We start from the raw sequence: 17,852 nt of genomic DNA, 5'->3' as shown, positions 1-17,852 counted from the left end.
TTGCTGCTTTAAGATTCTCTTTAACCCTTGGTGTTTAAATTATGATGTGTCTTGGTGTGGGCCTCTTTGGGTTCCTCTTGTTTGGTAATCTCTGTGAATCCTGGACTTGTAAGTCTATTTATTTCACCAGCTAGGGGAAGTTTTCTGTTATTATTTCTTCAAATAGGTTTTCAATATCTTGCTTTCTTTCTTCTCCTAACAGCACCCCCATATTGCAAATGCTTGAAGTTGTCCTAGATGGTCCTTACACCTTCATATTTTTGGATTCCTTTCTTTTTTTCTCTTCTGAGTAGTTGACTTTTGCTTCCTCGGATTCCAAATCATTGATTTGATTCTCAGAATCTTCCACTTTACTATTGAATTCCTGTAAATTATTCTTTATTTCAGTTAGTGAATACTTAATTTCTGATTGGCCCTTTTTCATCTTTAACATTTTTACTGAGAATCTTGAAATTCTCATGAAGATCCTTGAGTAACCTTATAACCATGGTTAGAACTCTGCATCCAGTAGTTTGCTTGCTTCCATTTCTCTAATTTGTGACATGTTTCTTTGTTTCTTCATTTTGGCTGCTTCCCTCGTGTTTGTTTCTATGTACTAGGTAGAGCTGCTATGTCTCCTAAAATTGGTAGAGTGGCCTTGTGTAGTAGGTGTCCTGTAGGGTCCCGTGGCTCAGCCTCCCCAGTCACTTGAGCTGGGTACTCTAGGTGTGCCCCTGTGTGGGCTGTGTGCACAGTCTTGTAGTTGAGTCTTGATTGCTGTTGGCATTATTGGGAGGAGTTGACCTCCAGTCCAATTGGCTATCAGGACCATCTATGACTACAGTGTTAGAGCTGCTGTGTAGGACATACCTCCTAGGTCAGCACTTGCTTCAGTGGGGCTTTGTTGCTCACTGAGTCTGCCTCTTGAGTGCATTGATTGTGGATATGTAGAGTTGTAATCTGGTATGTTCTGAAGCTGTCCTTTGGGTGCACTGGCTCTAGGGCCATTAGGGAGGTGCAAAGTCAGCCACTGCCTAGGACCACCTAGCAAAAGCTACATAGAGAGCTGCAGATGTCTGCTGTTTGTATTAGGCTAGGAAGTGTCCACATGAGGCCCAGCTCTGAACTAGGATAGGCTGGTGCTAGAGCCAGGTCTTGGGCCTTTTATTGATAGGCTTGGGACATGCGGTTACCAGCTACAGCTTGTTTGAAAGATTTTAGCAATGTCTGAAGCCCGAGCCAGGACAGGTCATTCGTATGGAAAAGATGCTGCAAACAGCTTGGGTGGGGCTGCAAATTGGATGGAAAGACTGCCATGAATCACGTGACCAAGCATGGTACCAGGCTATTTATCCAAGGGGCTTATCAGCTTCAAAGTCAATTTTCATTCCTTAGAGCTTTCTGGTGACATTCAGAGTCCTGGCATTTCTCTCTTTCAGACGTGACATTCCAGTAAAGTTTTGGTTAATAAAACTACAATTAGAACCTGACCTATGTCCTGTTATGAAGAAATCAGATTTTTATTGGATTCATGCAAACAAGCACATTGCCATAACAATAATTACTAAAACCATAATTATTTTTAGTTCATTTAGTCCTATAATTAAATATTTTTCTCCTGATTTTTCTTGACAATATTTCTATAAATCTAGATACTCTACAGAGTTCTAATAATTTTTATCCAATTCAAGGGGATAATCTGAAATTTTATTCTCAGAGATATGTAGCTTAAAATAATTTGGAGTCCTTACTATGGATCCCTAAGAAGATGTAACATTTTTATAAATGTATCATAACAAAATAGTGACTGTCTCCAAATGAGAAGAAATTTAAAATGACATGGTTATTGATTTGATTATAATGCAAATGACATGGAATCTTGTCCTTTCTGTACAACACAATATTCCACAATATTATAACTTATAACAGTTATAAATGAAAGCATATTATAATCTACTTAATATGCTTTTGTAAATAGAATATAATTATTATTTCCTTATTTTACAGAGCTTCCTATATAGCTTAAGTATAAAATTTTCCTTCATAAGGAGAAAAAGCAAATCTTAAAATTTAAAACACTGGGAAGATAGTCAAATATATTATATTATTACTAGAGGCCTGGTGCACAAAATTCATGCACGGGTAGGGTCCCTAGGCCTGGCCGGCTATCAGGGCCGATCGGGGCCTTCCAGCTGCTGGCTGGGGCCTTCCTTCATTCCGTGCCACCCCCGATGGTCAGCACTTGTCATAGCGAGCGATCGAACTCCTGGTCTCCCAAACTCCCGAAGGGACACTATACATATTAGGCTTTTATATAGAGAGATATGTTATTATTATTATTATTATTATTATTATTATTATTAAACAGTATTAAGTAATCTATTCATTTAAAGTAATCAACTTCCTAATTAAATAACATAATTATTTTAATAATATATTTATAACCTTTGCTTCCTAGGCAAATACAGGAAAAACCTTTTTTCCTTACTTTCGGAAATAGGCTTATTTTTCTAATGGAAAATATACTCACATTTTTAAGAAGCATAACAGAGATAGTGAATTCCTTAGCTGAGAAACAACTCCCTTGAACTTGGAAATCGCAAGTGGGCTCCAATTACTTACTGCACAGTTACTTTCATTTTCTTACTTTTTGTTTTCGAGGATTCGGCTGCATTGCGTTGCATTCCTGGCTCCTCACACAGGGCACCACTTTGCAGAGGCTGACCAGGAGACCCTGAGCGACAGATGAATAGATTACTCTGATACATGTTTCTGTGAAAGAGAAGGCTAGGGGCTGTTTGGCTTTAGGAGCAAACAGCCCTGTTCACCTGCCTCCTTAGGCTTTTATTGTAATAACTGCTTGAACTAAAATTAACATCTAGATACAATCAGCAGGTTTAGCATTCTTTTTTATTTATTTATTTATTTTTAAATTTCTTTATTGATTAAGGTGTCACATATTTGTCTTCATCCCCCCATTCCCATCCCACACCCCTCCCCACGGATGCCCCAACCCCCTGTTGAACTTAACCATTGGATAGGCTCATATGCATGCACACAAGTCCTTTGGTTGATCTCTCCCCCCTCCCCCCAACCTCCCCTATCCTCCCTCTGAGGCCCGATAGTCCGATCGATGCCTCCTTGTTTCTGGTTCTGTTCTTGTTCCTCAGTCTATGTTGTTCATCATTTCCCCTAGATGAGCGAGATCATGTGTCACTAGAGATATACTTATAAGAACTGAATGTGAGACGAGTAATAATAGTTATGCTGACAGGCAAATGAATCAGTCTGTAGTGAGATTCTTTCTGGACCAACAGTTCTTTTGAGACCCAATTTCAATGTCCACCAGTTCCTTATGTGTACATGTCAGCACTGACCCCTCAGCTCTGGATGGTGGACAAATGGTGGTAACGTTGGTCCGACTCCCTCTGGTTTGGTCTCGGCCAGACCCAGGGGCACGGGTTCACCCGGACTCAGGGGCACATGGCCTCACCCAGACCCAGGGGCCGCGTGGCCTCACCCAGGCCCGGGGCCCAGCCTCACCCAGATCAAGGGGCACACGGCCTCACCTGGACCCAGGATCCGGCTTCACCCGTACCCAGGGGCGCAAGGCCTCACCCGGACCCAGGGGCAGATGGCCTCACCCGGGCCCAGGGACCCAGCCTCATCCGGGTCCAGTGGCGTGTGGCCTCACCCGGACCCAGTGGCATGTGGCCTCACCCGGACCCAGGGGCGCATGGCCTCACCTGGGCCCAGGGACCCAGCCTCACCCGGGTCCAGGGGCACAAGGCCTCACCTGGACCCAGGGGCGCGTGGCCTCACCCGGGCCCAGGGACCCAGAATCACCCGGGTCCAGGGGCGTGTGGCCTCACCCGGACCCAGGGGCGCGTGGCCTCTCCCAGACCCAGGGGCGCGTGGCCTCACCCGGACCTAGGTGCGCGAGGCCTCACCCGGATCCAGGGACACATGGCCTCACCTGGACCCAGGGGCGCGTGGCCTCTCCCAGACCCAGGGGCGCGCGGCCTCACCCGGACCTAGGTGCGCGAGGCCTCACCCAGACCTGGGACCCAGCCTCACCCGGATCCAGGGACACATGGCCTCACCCGGACCCGGGCTCCAGCTTCACCCAGACCCAGGGGCGCATGGCCTCACCCGGACCCAGGGGCACATGGCCTCACCCAGGCCTGGGACCCAGCCTCACCTGGATCCAGGGGCACACGGCCTCACCCAGACCCGTTATCTAGCTTCACCTAGACCCAGGGGCATGTGGCCTCACCTGGACCCAGGGGCGCGTGACCTCTCCCAGATCCCTGGTCGCGTGGCCTCACCCGGATCCAGGGGTGCACGGCCTCACCCGGACCCGGGACCCAGCCTTACCCGGATCCAGCTGCGCACGGCCTCACCCGGACCCAGGATTCAGCTTCACCCGGACCCAGGGGCGCATGGCCTCACCCGAACCCGGAATCCGGCTTCACTTGGACCCAGGGGCATGTGGCCTCACCCAGACCCAGGGGTGTGAGGCCTCACCTAGACCCAAGGGCGTGTGACCACACCCGAGCCCAGAGGCTCGCAGCCTCGCCCGGACCCAGGTCTCAGCGGGGTTTCGTCTTCTTGATCCCAATTCCTGTTGGTCAATTCCCTCTCAGCAATTCCTTCGGCCATTTTCTCAGAGTTCCAGGGCGGCTGCCGCAGAACTCGTTGGGTGGCGGGCTCAGCGAAGCTCCAGTGTGCCCGGTGCACGGCGGCGGGCTGGTCCGGTGTCGCTGCGTCGGCCCTTGGGTCTGCAGCGGTGGCCAGTCGCCGAGCGTGCGCACCTGGCCGCTTCCGGGGCGTTGAGATTCTTGAAGGACTCTGAGGTCAGCAAGCGCGGAGTCACCCACCCCATGTCTCCCAGGGGTTCGTCTGTCCATGCTCGGCAGCGAGTGGAGCCGTCCCCTCAGCCGGAGACCACCGGGGGAACTGCGCCGAGCACGTTTCAGGCCGCCATTGTGTCGCCTGAGCCGTAGTTCTTAAAGTGTGGACTTTGGGTCACCTGCATCAGCATCATCCCGCGTACCCCTCTCTTTTATACTATTTGTAGAGCATCTGCTCAGCCAGCCCTCCGGTGGTTCTGGATGGTGTCTGCTCTGCTCTCCCGTCGTAGTCTCAAAATTGTTGTGGTAGGCAACGATCAGGCTTCCGCCCTATGTCTCCATCTTGGTCCTCCTTTGTACAGTTAAGTCTTGATTGTTGTTGGTGTCACTGGGAGGAATTGTCCTCCAGGCCAATTGGCCGTGATGACCCTCTTTGTCTATATAGGAAGAGTTGCTGTGCAGGAGACATGTTTATGGGCCGGGTCTTGATGCAGCAATGCTTTGGCGCTCACTGAGTCTGCCTCTTGAATGTATCCCTTATGCGAGTGGTTGAAATCTGGTGTCATCTCACACCAACCACTAGATGCCCTCGTTTCTGGGTCTCCAATGGAGTGTAGGTCAGCTACTGCCTGAGGCACTCAGCAGGGAAAAGCTTCTGTGCTCAGCTTGGATGGGGCGGAGTTACAGGGTGGAGCCTACAACCTTGGCTTCCTGTCAGCCCCGCCCTATGAGGTTCCTGTGTCTGTGTCCCTCTGTACTCCTTGTAAACACCTCTGAGAGAAACGCGCCCTGGAGTTTTGCCCGCTGCCAAACAGTCTAGTCTCTCCCCTAATGAATCTGGATTCCCAGATTCTCGCCTGGAACTGGGTTTCAGTGTAGTTGGAACTGGGTCTCAGCGCAGTCTGGCGCTTTTGTCTCCTTCCCACCAGGGCAATTCAGTGGCACAGGCAACAGTCCGTCCTCTGCCGCTCCTCTGTGCCTGCGCCCCACAGCCCAGATTCATCCCCCCAGCATGCGCCTGGCTTCCCAGGGTTTCGCCCGGAACTGGGGTTCAGTGCAGTCGGAGCTGGTGTTCAGCGCAATCTGGAGCTTTTATCTCTTTCCCGCTAGTGAACGCTGGCCAGGCCGTCAGCCGCCCCTTCCTCTCCGGCTCTGTCCTCCCCGCACGCGCGCGTGCTCGTGTCTCCGCCCGTGTCTCCATACCTCAGGCTTTTACGGCTCCTCTGATTATCCTTGTGGTTTTCTCTTTCCTTCTAGTTGTGGACATTTCAGTCCGCCAGCTTTCCTGTGGTTCTGGATGATGTCCCTTTTGACTTTTAGTTGTATTTTTGAAATTGTTGTGCCCGGCTGTAGGTTAGGTGTTTAACCTATGCCGCCATCTTGGTTTCTCCCCCAGGGTAAGCATTCTTGAGAAAACACCTGCATTTGTAGTTTCTTTCCAACAAGGACGTTTTGAAGTTTAAACATAAAGATTCTAGTAAAACACCCGGGGGCTCAGACTTGTTTGGAAAAGTCAAGGCAGGGACTACCACCTTCAGCAAGGTCCCCCAGAGGCCTTTGACATTTCAGTGAATCCTCCTTACAGATTTTCCAACCAAGTCCCATACTTCCCCACATCCATTGATGAGCACAGTAAAAGAATTGTTCATTTCTGTTATTGTGTTTTTGATTTTAGAATTTCCTTTTGATTCTTTCTTATAGCTTCTATTTCTCTGCTTACATTATCCATCTCCTCTTTTATGTTGCCCACATTATCATTTATAGACCATAGCTTGTTAATCATAGAAATTTCCAGTCTGATAATGCCAACATCTCTGCCATATCTGAGTCTTGTTGTTTGGTTGGCTGTGTTTCTTCAAATTGTGTTTTTTTTTTGTTGTTGTTGTTTGTTTTTTTTAGTATCTCTTGAAAAGTATCTGTTTTTTAGTATTTTGCAATTTTTTGTTTCAAGCTAGACATGATGTAATCAGTAAAGGGAACTGTGATAAACAGAAATGCGGTAAACAGACCTTTAGTGTGATGTTTGTTTATCTGGTTAGGGTTTAGTCTGTGTTAATTGCTTGCTGTATTTATAAATCAGAGGCCAAACTTATCTCTGGTATCCTTGTTTTTATTTCCCCTATTGTCTTTGGTTTTCCCTAGAGTCTTCTTAAATATTATCTGAGAAGCATAGTTATTTTAGTCATATTTTCATGTTATTATCCAGAAGGCCTGTTGATGTGGTGGCAAAGTGTCAGAAAAGGGGTAGCATTCAACATTCCTATAATTACATCTTAGTCTTTAGTGATCCTGTGCTCCTGACTTGTGACCGTCACAAGTGCTCTTCAGTTTTATTTTGGTTTTACCACTTAGAAAAGATAGGAAGACAAGCTTGTCTGTAGTTGGGAATTTCCCTTTTCCTAGGTCAGTTAAGCCCTGGTAAAACCTCAGTACACGAGAATCTGGTAAAATAGTTTCTCTTGAGGGTTTCTTGTGAAGAAAAATGAAATGCTCTTTGCATAAATTTTAAAAGGCCACTTTTTCTCTCCTCCTCTCAAAAACACAGAAATATGAGGGGTTTTTCTCAGATCTTCATTGTGAGAACCTGATAGGGCTCCTGGAAATAAAACTCACAAAAGTGTGGAGTCTCCACCTAGGACTGGGTCCCTATAGAATTTTTCACTTTCAAACTCGTCCACACCAAGCCTCTAGCAATTTCTCAGTTGCAGATTGGGTTTTCTGACTCTGTACATATTCCCAAGGGATTTTTTTTTTGCTCCTGGGCTTTGATGCTGGTAAATTTTAATTCTCTGTATCTTCCTGTGTATCTCTTCAGTTCTGGGGACAGTAGTTTGCCCTATGTATGACTTTAGTCCTCTGATTGATCTAAGAGGAATTTATTTTCTGTTTGTTACACGTTTTCTTATCATGTGAATGAAAGAGATGATTTCCAAGCTCCTTACATGCCTGACTGACCAAAATAAATGCAAGGGAATTTTTTGAGATATCAAATACATTTTTGTTATAAATTTTCATCTCTTGAAAACTAGTTAGAGTAACTATCTTTTAATTAAGGCACTTTATTTTCCTTTTAAAGGGGTAAAACATAAGATCTTTGGAAAGTTAACTTTTTTCTCATTTTCTTTTCTCAATTAGATCCTAAATGCCCAGGAGATGTTGATTTTCATAATAGTGACTGGGACATTAAGACAATCACCAGCTCTTTGAAATTCTACCTCAGGTATGCCTGATATGATTTGGGACTTTGCTTTTTATAGTTAACTAGAGGCCTGGTGCATGGATTCATGCACTGGTGAGGTCCCTTGCCTGGCCTGTGGGGATTAGGTCTAAACTGGCTCTCCAACATCCCCTGAGGGGTCCCGGATTACGAGAGGGCTATTCTCGGGTGACACACCCCAGAATGGGGCTCCCTCCTCTCTGGTTCCGGGTGCATCACCCATGAACCACAGCTGCCAAGTCACTGCAGCTTGGCCGCTCCAGCGTTGAGCGTCTTCCTCCTGGTGGTCAGTGCACATCATAGCTACTGGCTGGTTGGCTGGTCGCTGGTTGCTTAAGCTTTTATATATATAGATGAAAGTTGTCTGGATGGAAATTGGAGTTAATGTGGTCCACGTTTCAGGATATTGGATCAGATTGCTAAAGAAAAAGCAAGGGAAAAGGATTTCTGTTAAAGGAGAATGTACATTAGAAAAAAAATTAATCTGGGAATTTAAGCAAGGGAAGCATCAAAATAATAGAATTGTTATTGAAAACTCGGTTTTTAAGGAGGAAATTATTTTATTTTAATTACTTTTTATTGAATTTATTGTGATGACAATGGTGAATAAAATTATTCGGGTTTCAGGTGTATAATTCTATAATACTAGTACATCCTCTGTATATTATATTGTGTGTTTATTAACCAAAGTCAAGTCTCCTTCTGTCATCATTTATCCCCCCTTTACCCTTTCCTAACTGCCCCCACCCCCCTTTCCCTCTGTGTTGTTTGTGTTTATGAGGTGTGTGCTTTTTTTTAAGGGGAAAATTTTATTTTAAAAATCATGCCCTTAAAATTTAAGTTTTGCTATTTTGCATCTATAGTGATCTCACTATGTGCTCACTAGTAAAATCAGAATTTGTGACCATTTAAGGTTCTTAACATGTTTTGGTAGATAATAACCATTTTGAAACATTAAATTACATTTGCGCAAATATAATCTGTGTGCTTGCATATGGGTTTCATATCTAATGCTTTAATCAATATAATGGGGGAAAAATAAAATACAACCATAAAAATGTTGGAATTAAATGAAGTAGCAGCAGTAGGGAAAAAAGTTTATTCCACAGCAAACTTTTTAGCTTCACAATGATGATTAATATATTATTAAATTTATTGGCATAAATCTATATTATGTAAAAATATTTGTCACATATCTATATTTTTAAACATATTAAATTCTTACCATTTTTTGTTTCATAGTATGTATCATACTTTATGTGCTAAAATGTCTTCTTTTCAGTTATTACTGGTATACTTTTTAGTCATTAAGATAGATACTTAAGCTCTGGAAAATATCATTAATCCAAAATATATTGGGTCTCAGATATTGCTGTTAAATGACCTTCTGCTGTGGCATCATCCTATAACTTTATATGAACATGAATACTCTTTCCAGGAGTATTTCTTTTGCATCTGCCAAATAAAAGAGATACTGTTGTGGAGGGTTTATTCTTTGCTAGCCAGTTTTCTACTTGTTTATACTGACAATTTCATTGTTTTTTCTCACAATAACTCTATATAAGGTAGGTGGCACTAATACTCATTTTAAAGATGGGGTAATTGAAGTACACTCCTTTCCCTATTAATAATATCAATGTTCACAACTCATATTATTTGAACCTAAATATCTCTGACTTGTAAGGCAACTGGTATTGGAGCATCTTCTTCCTTTATTCCTTTCTGCCAAGGAATGTGGCTTTCTTGGAGTTGCTTCAGTAATTTCTTAAAGACAGCAATCTGCTTACTTTCAGGAGACTTGTGATGACAAGAATAATGAGAATAAATAATTCTGTCTGTAGCTTCCTTCAAAGGAATCAATGTTTTAAAAGTTTTATATAGCTTAAGTTCCTTTCCACATTACATCTTTTCCAGCTCATCCCTCAATAAACAGTGTGGCCCTTTTGAAAGATGGAAAAATCAAGTGTGAGTGGATAGCATCCCTAATAAGAGATATTAATCCTTAAGACTCTTATTTATGGGCCTTTAATACGCACTAGCTAATCAACATCCTTAAGATTTCTCAAAGATATCAGTATTTTCACAGTGGGTCTCCTGCATCTGTGTTCTAGGTACCTAACTCACCCCTTATCTCTAACATTTCCAGAAAAATACTCTAAAAATGATCCTTTCTCTTTCCTGTATCTTTAACCTTTCTCATTCAACTGGCTCTTTCCCCTCAGAATATAAATATGCTCTAGTAGTGCACATCTCTTTGACCTTTCATTCATTCAATCCACCATTCACTGAGTCATTCAATAAACATGTACTATTCTAAGTCTAGCATAGTGTTAGGCTGTAAGCATATAGATTATAGAACAGTGAGAGAGGCAGACAAAGACAAATAGTTATCTATATATCCTATATAATAAAAGCCTAGGTGGTATCATGCTCTCGTGCAATGTCATCACAAGATGGCCACCACAAGATGGCTGCCACAAGATGGCCACCCTCACATTGTCACAAGATGGCCACCACAAGATGGCCATCACAAAATGGCTGCCACAGATGGCCGACAAGGGGGGGGGCAGTTGTGGGCGATCGGCTGGCAGGGGAGGGCAGTTGGGAGCAAACAGGCCACAGGGGAGGGCAGTTGTGGATGATCAGGCCAGCAGGGGAGGGCAGTTGGGGGCTATCAGTCTGGCAGGGGAGGGCAGTTGGGGGTGACCAGGCTGGCAGGGGAGGGCAGTTGGGGGCTATCAGGCTGGCAGGGGAGGGCAGTTAGGGATGACCAGGCTGGCAGGGGAGGGCAGTTGGGGGTGACCAGGCAGCAGGGGAGGGAAGCTTGGGGCGAGATCAGGTCAGCAGGGCAGGGCAGTTGGGTGCAACCAGGCCAGCAGGGGAGGGCAGTTAGGAGCAACAAGGCTGGCAGGGGAGGGCAGTTAGGGGCAACCAGGCCAGCAGGGGAGGGCAGTTGGGAGTGACCAGGCCAGCAGGGGAGGGCAGTTTGGGAAACCGGCCTGCAGGGAAAGGCAGTTAGGGTGATCATGCTGGCAGGGGAGGGAAGTTGGGGGAAATCAGGCTGGCAGGGGAGCAGTTAGGCGTCAATCAGGCTGGCAGGGGAGTGATTAGGGTGTGATCAGTCAGGCAGACAGGCAGTTAGGAGCCAGCAGTCCCGGATTGTGAGAGGGATGTCCCCCAAGGGGTCCCAGATTGGATAGGGTGCAGGCCAGGCTGAGGGACACCCTCCCTCCCACCCCCACTCCCCCCATGCATGAATTTCATGCACCAGGCCTCTAGTCTATATATATAAAAGCCTAAGCAACCGTTATGACTGAATGACTGGAACGACCAGTTGACCAGTTGCTATGATGTGCACTGACCACCAGGGGTCAGACGCTCAATGCAGGAGCTGCCCCCTGGTGGTCAGTGCGCTCCCACAGCCAGCCTCCCATGGCTGGCCAACCTCCTGTGGTCCCTCCCCGTGGCTGGCCAGTCTGGATGGGCCCTGATATGGGCAGGGTTGACCAGCCAACCTCCTACAGCCCCTCCCCACACCCAGTCTGGCCCCAATGGGCCCTGATCGGGGGTGGGGCCAGCCGGCCAACCTCCCATGGTTCCTACCCCCAGCCTTCCCCGCCGGGCTGGGGAGGCTGAGGGACCCCACCCATACACAAATTCGTGCACTGGGCCTCTAGTACAAATATAACAAACTATAATAAATGCTCTGAAGGCAAGATGCAAGATACTGTGAAGGCAAATAACAGGAAGACCTGATTTATTCTGGTTGTTTGTTTGAACTGAGGTTTGAATTGTAACTTGGAGTCAACTGTGGGAGGCTGTTCCAAGCAGAGAGAACTAAACATGCAAAGGCCTGAATTAAAGGGGAGGAAGACCCCTTCAAGAAACTTTATGTACCTGTATCGGTGGGATATTGAGTGTAGAAAGTGGGGAGAGATATGTAGGGGTCAGATCATGTACAGCCTTATAGGATGTTGTAAGAATTGGGGCCTAAGTTTATCTTAAAATGATGGGAATATACAGTGGTGGGCAAAAGTAGATTTACAGTTGTGAGTATGTGTAACATAGTTTATTCTAGTATTATTTATTAAGTATTTTCCATATAAACAACTGTAAACCTACTTTGGCCAACCCCTGTATTGAAAGAGTTTAATCAGGAGATTGCATGATGAGATTTGTATTTTTGAAAAAATATAGAGAGATCACATAAGAGGAAGGCAAAGTAGGTATAGGTAGAAACTAATTAGCAGGGTATTGCTGTAATCCAGGAAAAATATTGTGCTTCTCCTTGGCCTGGGGATGGCAGTGGAGATTAGTAGAAATAAGCTTACTCAAGAGATTTAGCTACATGATTGCCTAACCACTATACTGTTCACCTGAAACTAATACAAAATAATACTGAATGTAAGTTGTAATTTTAAAAAATTAAAAAGTTATAAAAAGAGATTTAGGGAGAAAAATTGGATATTAGCATAGAGGATAGGGAGATAAAACAGTGACTTCCATGTTTTGGGCCCATATAACCAAATGATGGTCATGCCTTTACTGATTTTGGAAACACAAGAAAAATACTAGATTTGAGATGATGTTAGGTTTTGGAAATGTCAAATTTGGATGTCTTTGAAGAAATCAGGACAAGATCTTAAACAGGCAATTGGATATATGGGAAATATAAAAGAATGAGTTCTAGGCTTGAGATAAAAAATTGAGAATCTTTGCCCTGACCCGTTTGGCTAAGTGGATAGAGTGTCAGCCTTCGGACTGAAAGGTCCCAAGTTTGATTCCTGGTCAGGGGCATGTACCTTGGTTGTGGACACATCCCCAGTAGGGGGTGTGCAGGAGGCAGCTGATTGATGTTTCTCTCTCATCGATGTTTCTAATTCTCTATCCCTCTCCCTTCCTCTCTGTAAAAAATCAATAAAATATATTAAAATTTTTTGAGAATCTTTGACAATGTAGAAGATAATTGGAAGCAGGAGCTTAGATGAGATTACCTCTTCCAAACTAAACTTCAGTATATGAAGTAACATACCCTCCCTGTCTCTACTTAATCTCCCAGTTTACTGCTTCACCCATTGTAATCTGACTCCTACCCTCTCTGCTCTATTGATGCTGCTCTTGTCAAGGTCACTAGTGACTCAATGCTAAACACAATGGACAATTGTTAGTCTTTATTTTACCTCTTTGTATCATTTGAAGCTGTTAACAAGCCCTTTTTAAAACTTTCTCCTCTTTTTTGCCGAAACCGGTTTGGCTCAGTGGATAGAGCGTCGGCCTACGGACTGAAGGGTCCCAAGTTTGATTCCGGTCAGGGGCATGTACCTTGGTTGCGGACACATCCCCAGTAGGGGGTGTGCAGGAGGCAGCTGATCGATGTTTCTCTCTCATCGATGTTTCTAACTCTCTATCCCTCTCTCTTCCTCTCTGTAAAAAATCAATAAAATATATTAGAAAATAAAATAAAACTTTCTCCTCTTTTAGATGCTGCTATATCGCCTGCTTTTGGATTTTCTCCCACCTATTTGACCATTTTTAGCAGTCCCATTCATTTATGAACTTTCTATCTGCTATTTCCTAGGACTCTCTTCTCTTTTTCCTACACTGGAGGGATGGAAAATTTAGATATCCACAGGAGACAGGACATGAAAATGAGTTTGAAATAGACTACTTTCATATTAAACATATTGCACATGGAACCATTATTTGTATAGCAATCCCTTTGTTTATATATAAACAGCAGTATTCTTTACTGCCACAAATAATCATATGGGCCCAATGTAGCCATATCTTTCAAATTTTTTAGTAAATTTTTTTATTTATTTTTATTGTTGAAAGTATTACAGATGTCCTCCCTTTCTCCACTGACCCTCTCAAAGTTTTTAATAGAGGCATAAAATATGAATTTTTATGTGAAATATTTCAATTTTTTATATTCTGATACCTGATTCATCTCCTTTTTTTTATACACTATTCTGGACAAATAAATGTTGGAAAGCCTCATGTAGGTGTTGGCTGCCAGATAGTTATCTCTACTTGAGCAGTTATATCTGTTCTCGTGGTTTTAACCACTGTCCTAGGTTCATGATTTTTATATCTACTTTGCAGATCCAAAAGCTCACTTCATACATCTTTCTAAAAGACATATCCCTTTGGCTATCCCAGTGACCCCTCTGACATAGCATTTCCTCTACCCTCTGAATCAATTTCTATTCTACCCAGTCACCTAAATCAGATTACTCTCTCCCTTATCAACAAACCCAATTGTTGGATTTCTGTCTTTACTATCTTTCAATAACTCTCCTCACCTTTTGCTGATATTTCTGTTGCTAATTCCACTATTTTTATTTAGACCTTTATTAACTCTCTCCTGGATTACTATAGTAATAACAGTGGCAAGCAGTATAGCATAGTGATTATGAGCATGGACGAGGCAGACTGCCTAGTTTTGCACTTACTAGGTGTGTGGTCTTGGATGAATTATTTAACTTCTCTGAACTTCAGTTTCTTGTCTATAAAATGGATATATTAAGAATATATACTTTATAAGGTTGACATGAGATTAAATGAGTAAATGTATGTATATCACTTAAAACAGTGAAGAATTTGCTATTATTATTATTATTATTATTATTATTATTGGATTACTTTCTTCCTCTGAACCACCCACCACTTATCTTTATTTTATTGTCACACTTGTCCTGTTGCATTGGAAATGTTGTATATGACACTCTCCTCAGTTAGACTGTTAGCTCCTTGGAAGTTTGGATTATGTCATAATTATCTCTGGATCCCCAATATTTAGCACAATGCCAGACACAAATAGATGCTAAGTCAATATTTTTGCTTTTACTAAATAAACCTATTTGAGCCTCCTTTATTTAATTCTGATTTGAATTACTGCTACACCACACAGGATCATTGGAAGGATCAAATGGGAAGACAGATGTGAAAACCACTAAGCAACTATCAAACTGTAAAGACTTCATAGTAGCACTCAGAGTGGGTTCGCTTGGAATTTTGCTGGATTGGCTTGTGCCTCTTTTCATTTTGGGAAATGAATTAACGACCTTGCTCAAGGTCGCAGTCGATAGTTTTCCAGGTCTTCTGTTGAATTACTAGCAAATAGGATTCCTCTGACAAAGTTTCAGGTGAGGAGAATAATGTGTGTAGTCACTAAACTGTGAGGCTCAGAAACTTAAGCCTTGCTATGCACAGAACTGAGAATCTATGGCCTGGGTACTCCCTTCCCAAAGGAACTTACAGTCTTCATTAATTTCAGGAATCTTTCTGAACCTGTCATGACCTACAGACTACATAAAGAGCTGGTCTCTGCTGCCAGTAAGTATTTATGTTACCAGTTAATTGTGTTATCCTGGTTTCTTAATATTTACAGCAATAAGCCTAGAAAACTGCTTGAGGGAAAGTAATTGAGCAGGCGGAGGGGGAGAAAAATGCATAGATTTTTATGCACTGCCAAATGAAAGTATTCTCACTTGCTGTCTAATTCAAGTGTTGTATTATTTTTCATAAGTCAATGATAGTTGAATGGTTTGGAGAAAACTGGCTAACTTGAGGGATGTGATAAGTTATTGATCAATTGTGCCTCTTCCATCAGAACAAGAGCTCACACTACCAGGGGACAGCACAATGGTTCCATTATGCTTGCCGTTTCAAGTTGTTTCCAGCATCTTTCCTTTTCAAATGCCTTTTAATTGTGTTGTGAGTCTTTACTCCTAATCTGTTAGTGCTAGTAGCATGTTTTCTAGATGTTAAAACTGCAAGTGAGGGTGGAGAGGTGCATGGGTAATAAGGCATGTAGAATCACCCCAAAAATTGGCTGCTGAAGAAGCATTAAAAATTTTGGCTGAGGCCCCTGTATGAGTATTTCTGCCTACTTCAATGTGACCCTCCTCCTGCATCATGTACTGTGTGGTGTGCAGGAAAAAGAATCATGAGGCTTGTCCTTATAATGAATGTTTGTTGAGGCAAGATACCTATTAATCTTTACTCTGAGCCCTCTCGGTGATTTTCTTAGGAACCACAAGGATGGTGGGTGGGCAAAGGTTTCCATCTGAAAATTTACATGTGGAATGTTAGGAGCGACCTTTGTACCCCAAATTCTGACTGCTTCTAAAACAGTCTTGTCTTTTCTTCTCATATTTCTCCTCTCTGTTCTAATTTCTTCATCTTTCTGAGCCTATCTTGTTTTTTATTTCTCTTTTTTGTGCCTTTTGGTCTCTGTCTTCATCTATCTCTCTGTCACATTGTCTTTGTGTCTTAGTATATTTTTTGCCATTGTGTTTCTGTGCCTATTTATCTTTCTGTCTCTTTTCATCTGACACTCTCGCTGTCTCTTATTGTTTATTTTTGCATGTACACATGTGTGTATGTATGAAAGTTTACTTGATACAGTTGCCCAGAAGGCAAACCTCTTTTTGTCTCTGTTCTCTCTCAGAGTCTGACAACCTGTATTATCGGCTGGGAGCTATTCACTCCTTGGTATATAAGCTACCAGAAAAAAACCGGGAGATGCTGGAACTTCTTATAAGACACTTGGTCAAGTAAGTAAATTCTGGGGTTTCATAAAGAGTTCATATTAGAGGACTGGCCCACATGATAGCACTAAAAAGAAATTGCCTGCCATCTCTAATTCCAAGTCTTCAACTGCTTCATCCTGGACATGCTGAGTGCTCTGTAAGGAAGATGATTTTGCCTGGATCCTAGTCTATATTCTCCCAGTGTCATCATGCATCTCATTTGAAGAGTTGTCACAACTGAGACAATCCCGCCAGGTAGAGTGAGCTGAACACAGGCCTTGCTCTCAGATAAACCTTGTTTGTGATTCCAACTCTACCATTTATTTAGCTGGAAAATGTTAGGCAACCCTCTCTTAGCCTCTGTTTGGTCATCTCTGAAATGACAATAATATTGCCTACCATGCAGCAGGATTGTTGTGTGGATTTGAATGAACACAGGTAAAGTGCATGACACCCAGGAGGCTTTCAAGAAATGGGAATTATTGTTAAGACTAGAGGCCCAGTGCACGAATTTGTGCATCAGTGAGGTCCCTCCCCCTGGCCTGCGGGATTGGGCCAAAACTGGCTCTCTGACATCCCCTGAGGAGTCCTGGATTGCAAAAGGGTGCAGGCCAGGGACCCCACCGGTGCACAGTCAGTGCCAGGGAGGGTTGGCCAGCCAGGAAGGGACCGTGGGAGGGCTCCATTGTGTGTCCAGCCCATCTCGTTCAGTCCCGATTGGTCGGACCCCAGCAGCAAGCTAACCTACCAGTCAGAGTGTCTGCCCCCAGGTGGTCAGTGCACATCATAGCGAATGGTTGAGCAGCTTAAGCATATGATTAGCATATTATGCTTTGATTGGTTGAACAGACAACCATACTACCAGACACTTAGCATATTAGGCTTTTATTATATAGGATTATAGTCAACTTCTTGCTTGGGTGTGGAAGGCCAGTACAGACAGCAGCATTCTGGAGAATAGGGCTAGTAATGGGCTCTAAGATGGGTGTGTGTAAGGGGCATGTGTGCCCCACTGCAATGCTTCCTGGCCAGAGGGTTCAATGATGTGAATAAAGACAAATGTCCTTGACTCATAAACGGCCAGTTGCTGCCTCTTTGGAAGCAGTATGGAGCAGCAGAAAGCAGTATCTTCAAGAGTCAGCAAACTTGGATTCTAGTTTCAGTTCTGCTACTAGCTTCCTTGATTATCATGGGCAGGTCACTTTCTAGGCCACTCTTGGTATTTTAAAAAGTAAAGAAATAAGACAATAATCTTAGAAAAAATTT

The 17,852-nt window shown here is 43.7% G+C and overlaps 1 protein-coding gene across 1 annotated transcript in view; it reads left to right on the top strand.

Moving 5' to 3' along the window:
• The window catches only part of OPHN1 (oligophrenin 1), a 625,127-nt gene that overhangs the window by 446,122 nt on the left and 161,153 nt on the right, over positions 1–17,852 (top strand). The window contains exons 16-18 of the mRNA XM_054716147.1: positions 7,968–8,052; positions 15,329–15,387; positions 16,505–16,610. Of these exons, the coding sequence (XP_054572122.1) occupies positions 7,968–8,052; positions 15,329–15,387; positions 16,505–16,610 (250 nt within the window). The remainder of the gene's footprint in view (positions 1–7,967; positions 8,053–15,328; positions 15,388–16,504; positions 16,611–17,852) is intronic.

The sequence above is a fragment of the Eptesicus fuscus genome, chromosome 1 (genome assembly GCF_027574615.1).
Source record: "Eptesicus fuscus isolate TK198812 chromosome 1, DD_ASM_mEF_20220401, whole genome shotgun sequence".
Taxonomy (NCBI): domain Eukaryota; kingdom Metazoa; phylum Chordata; class Mammalia; order Chiroptera; family Vespertilionidae; genus Eptesicus; species Eptesicus fuscus.
Note: the sequence above shows the minus strand (reverse complement) of the source record. Positions and strands in the feature narration are given on the sequence as shown.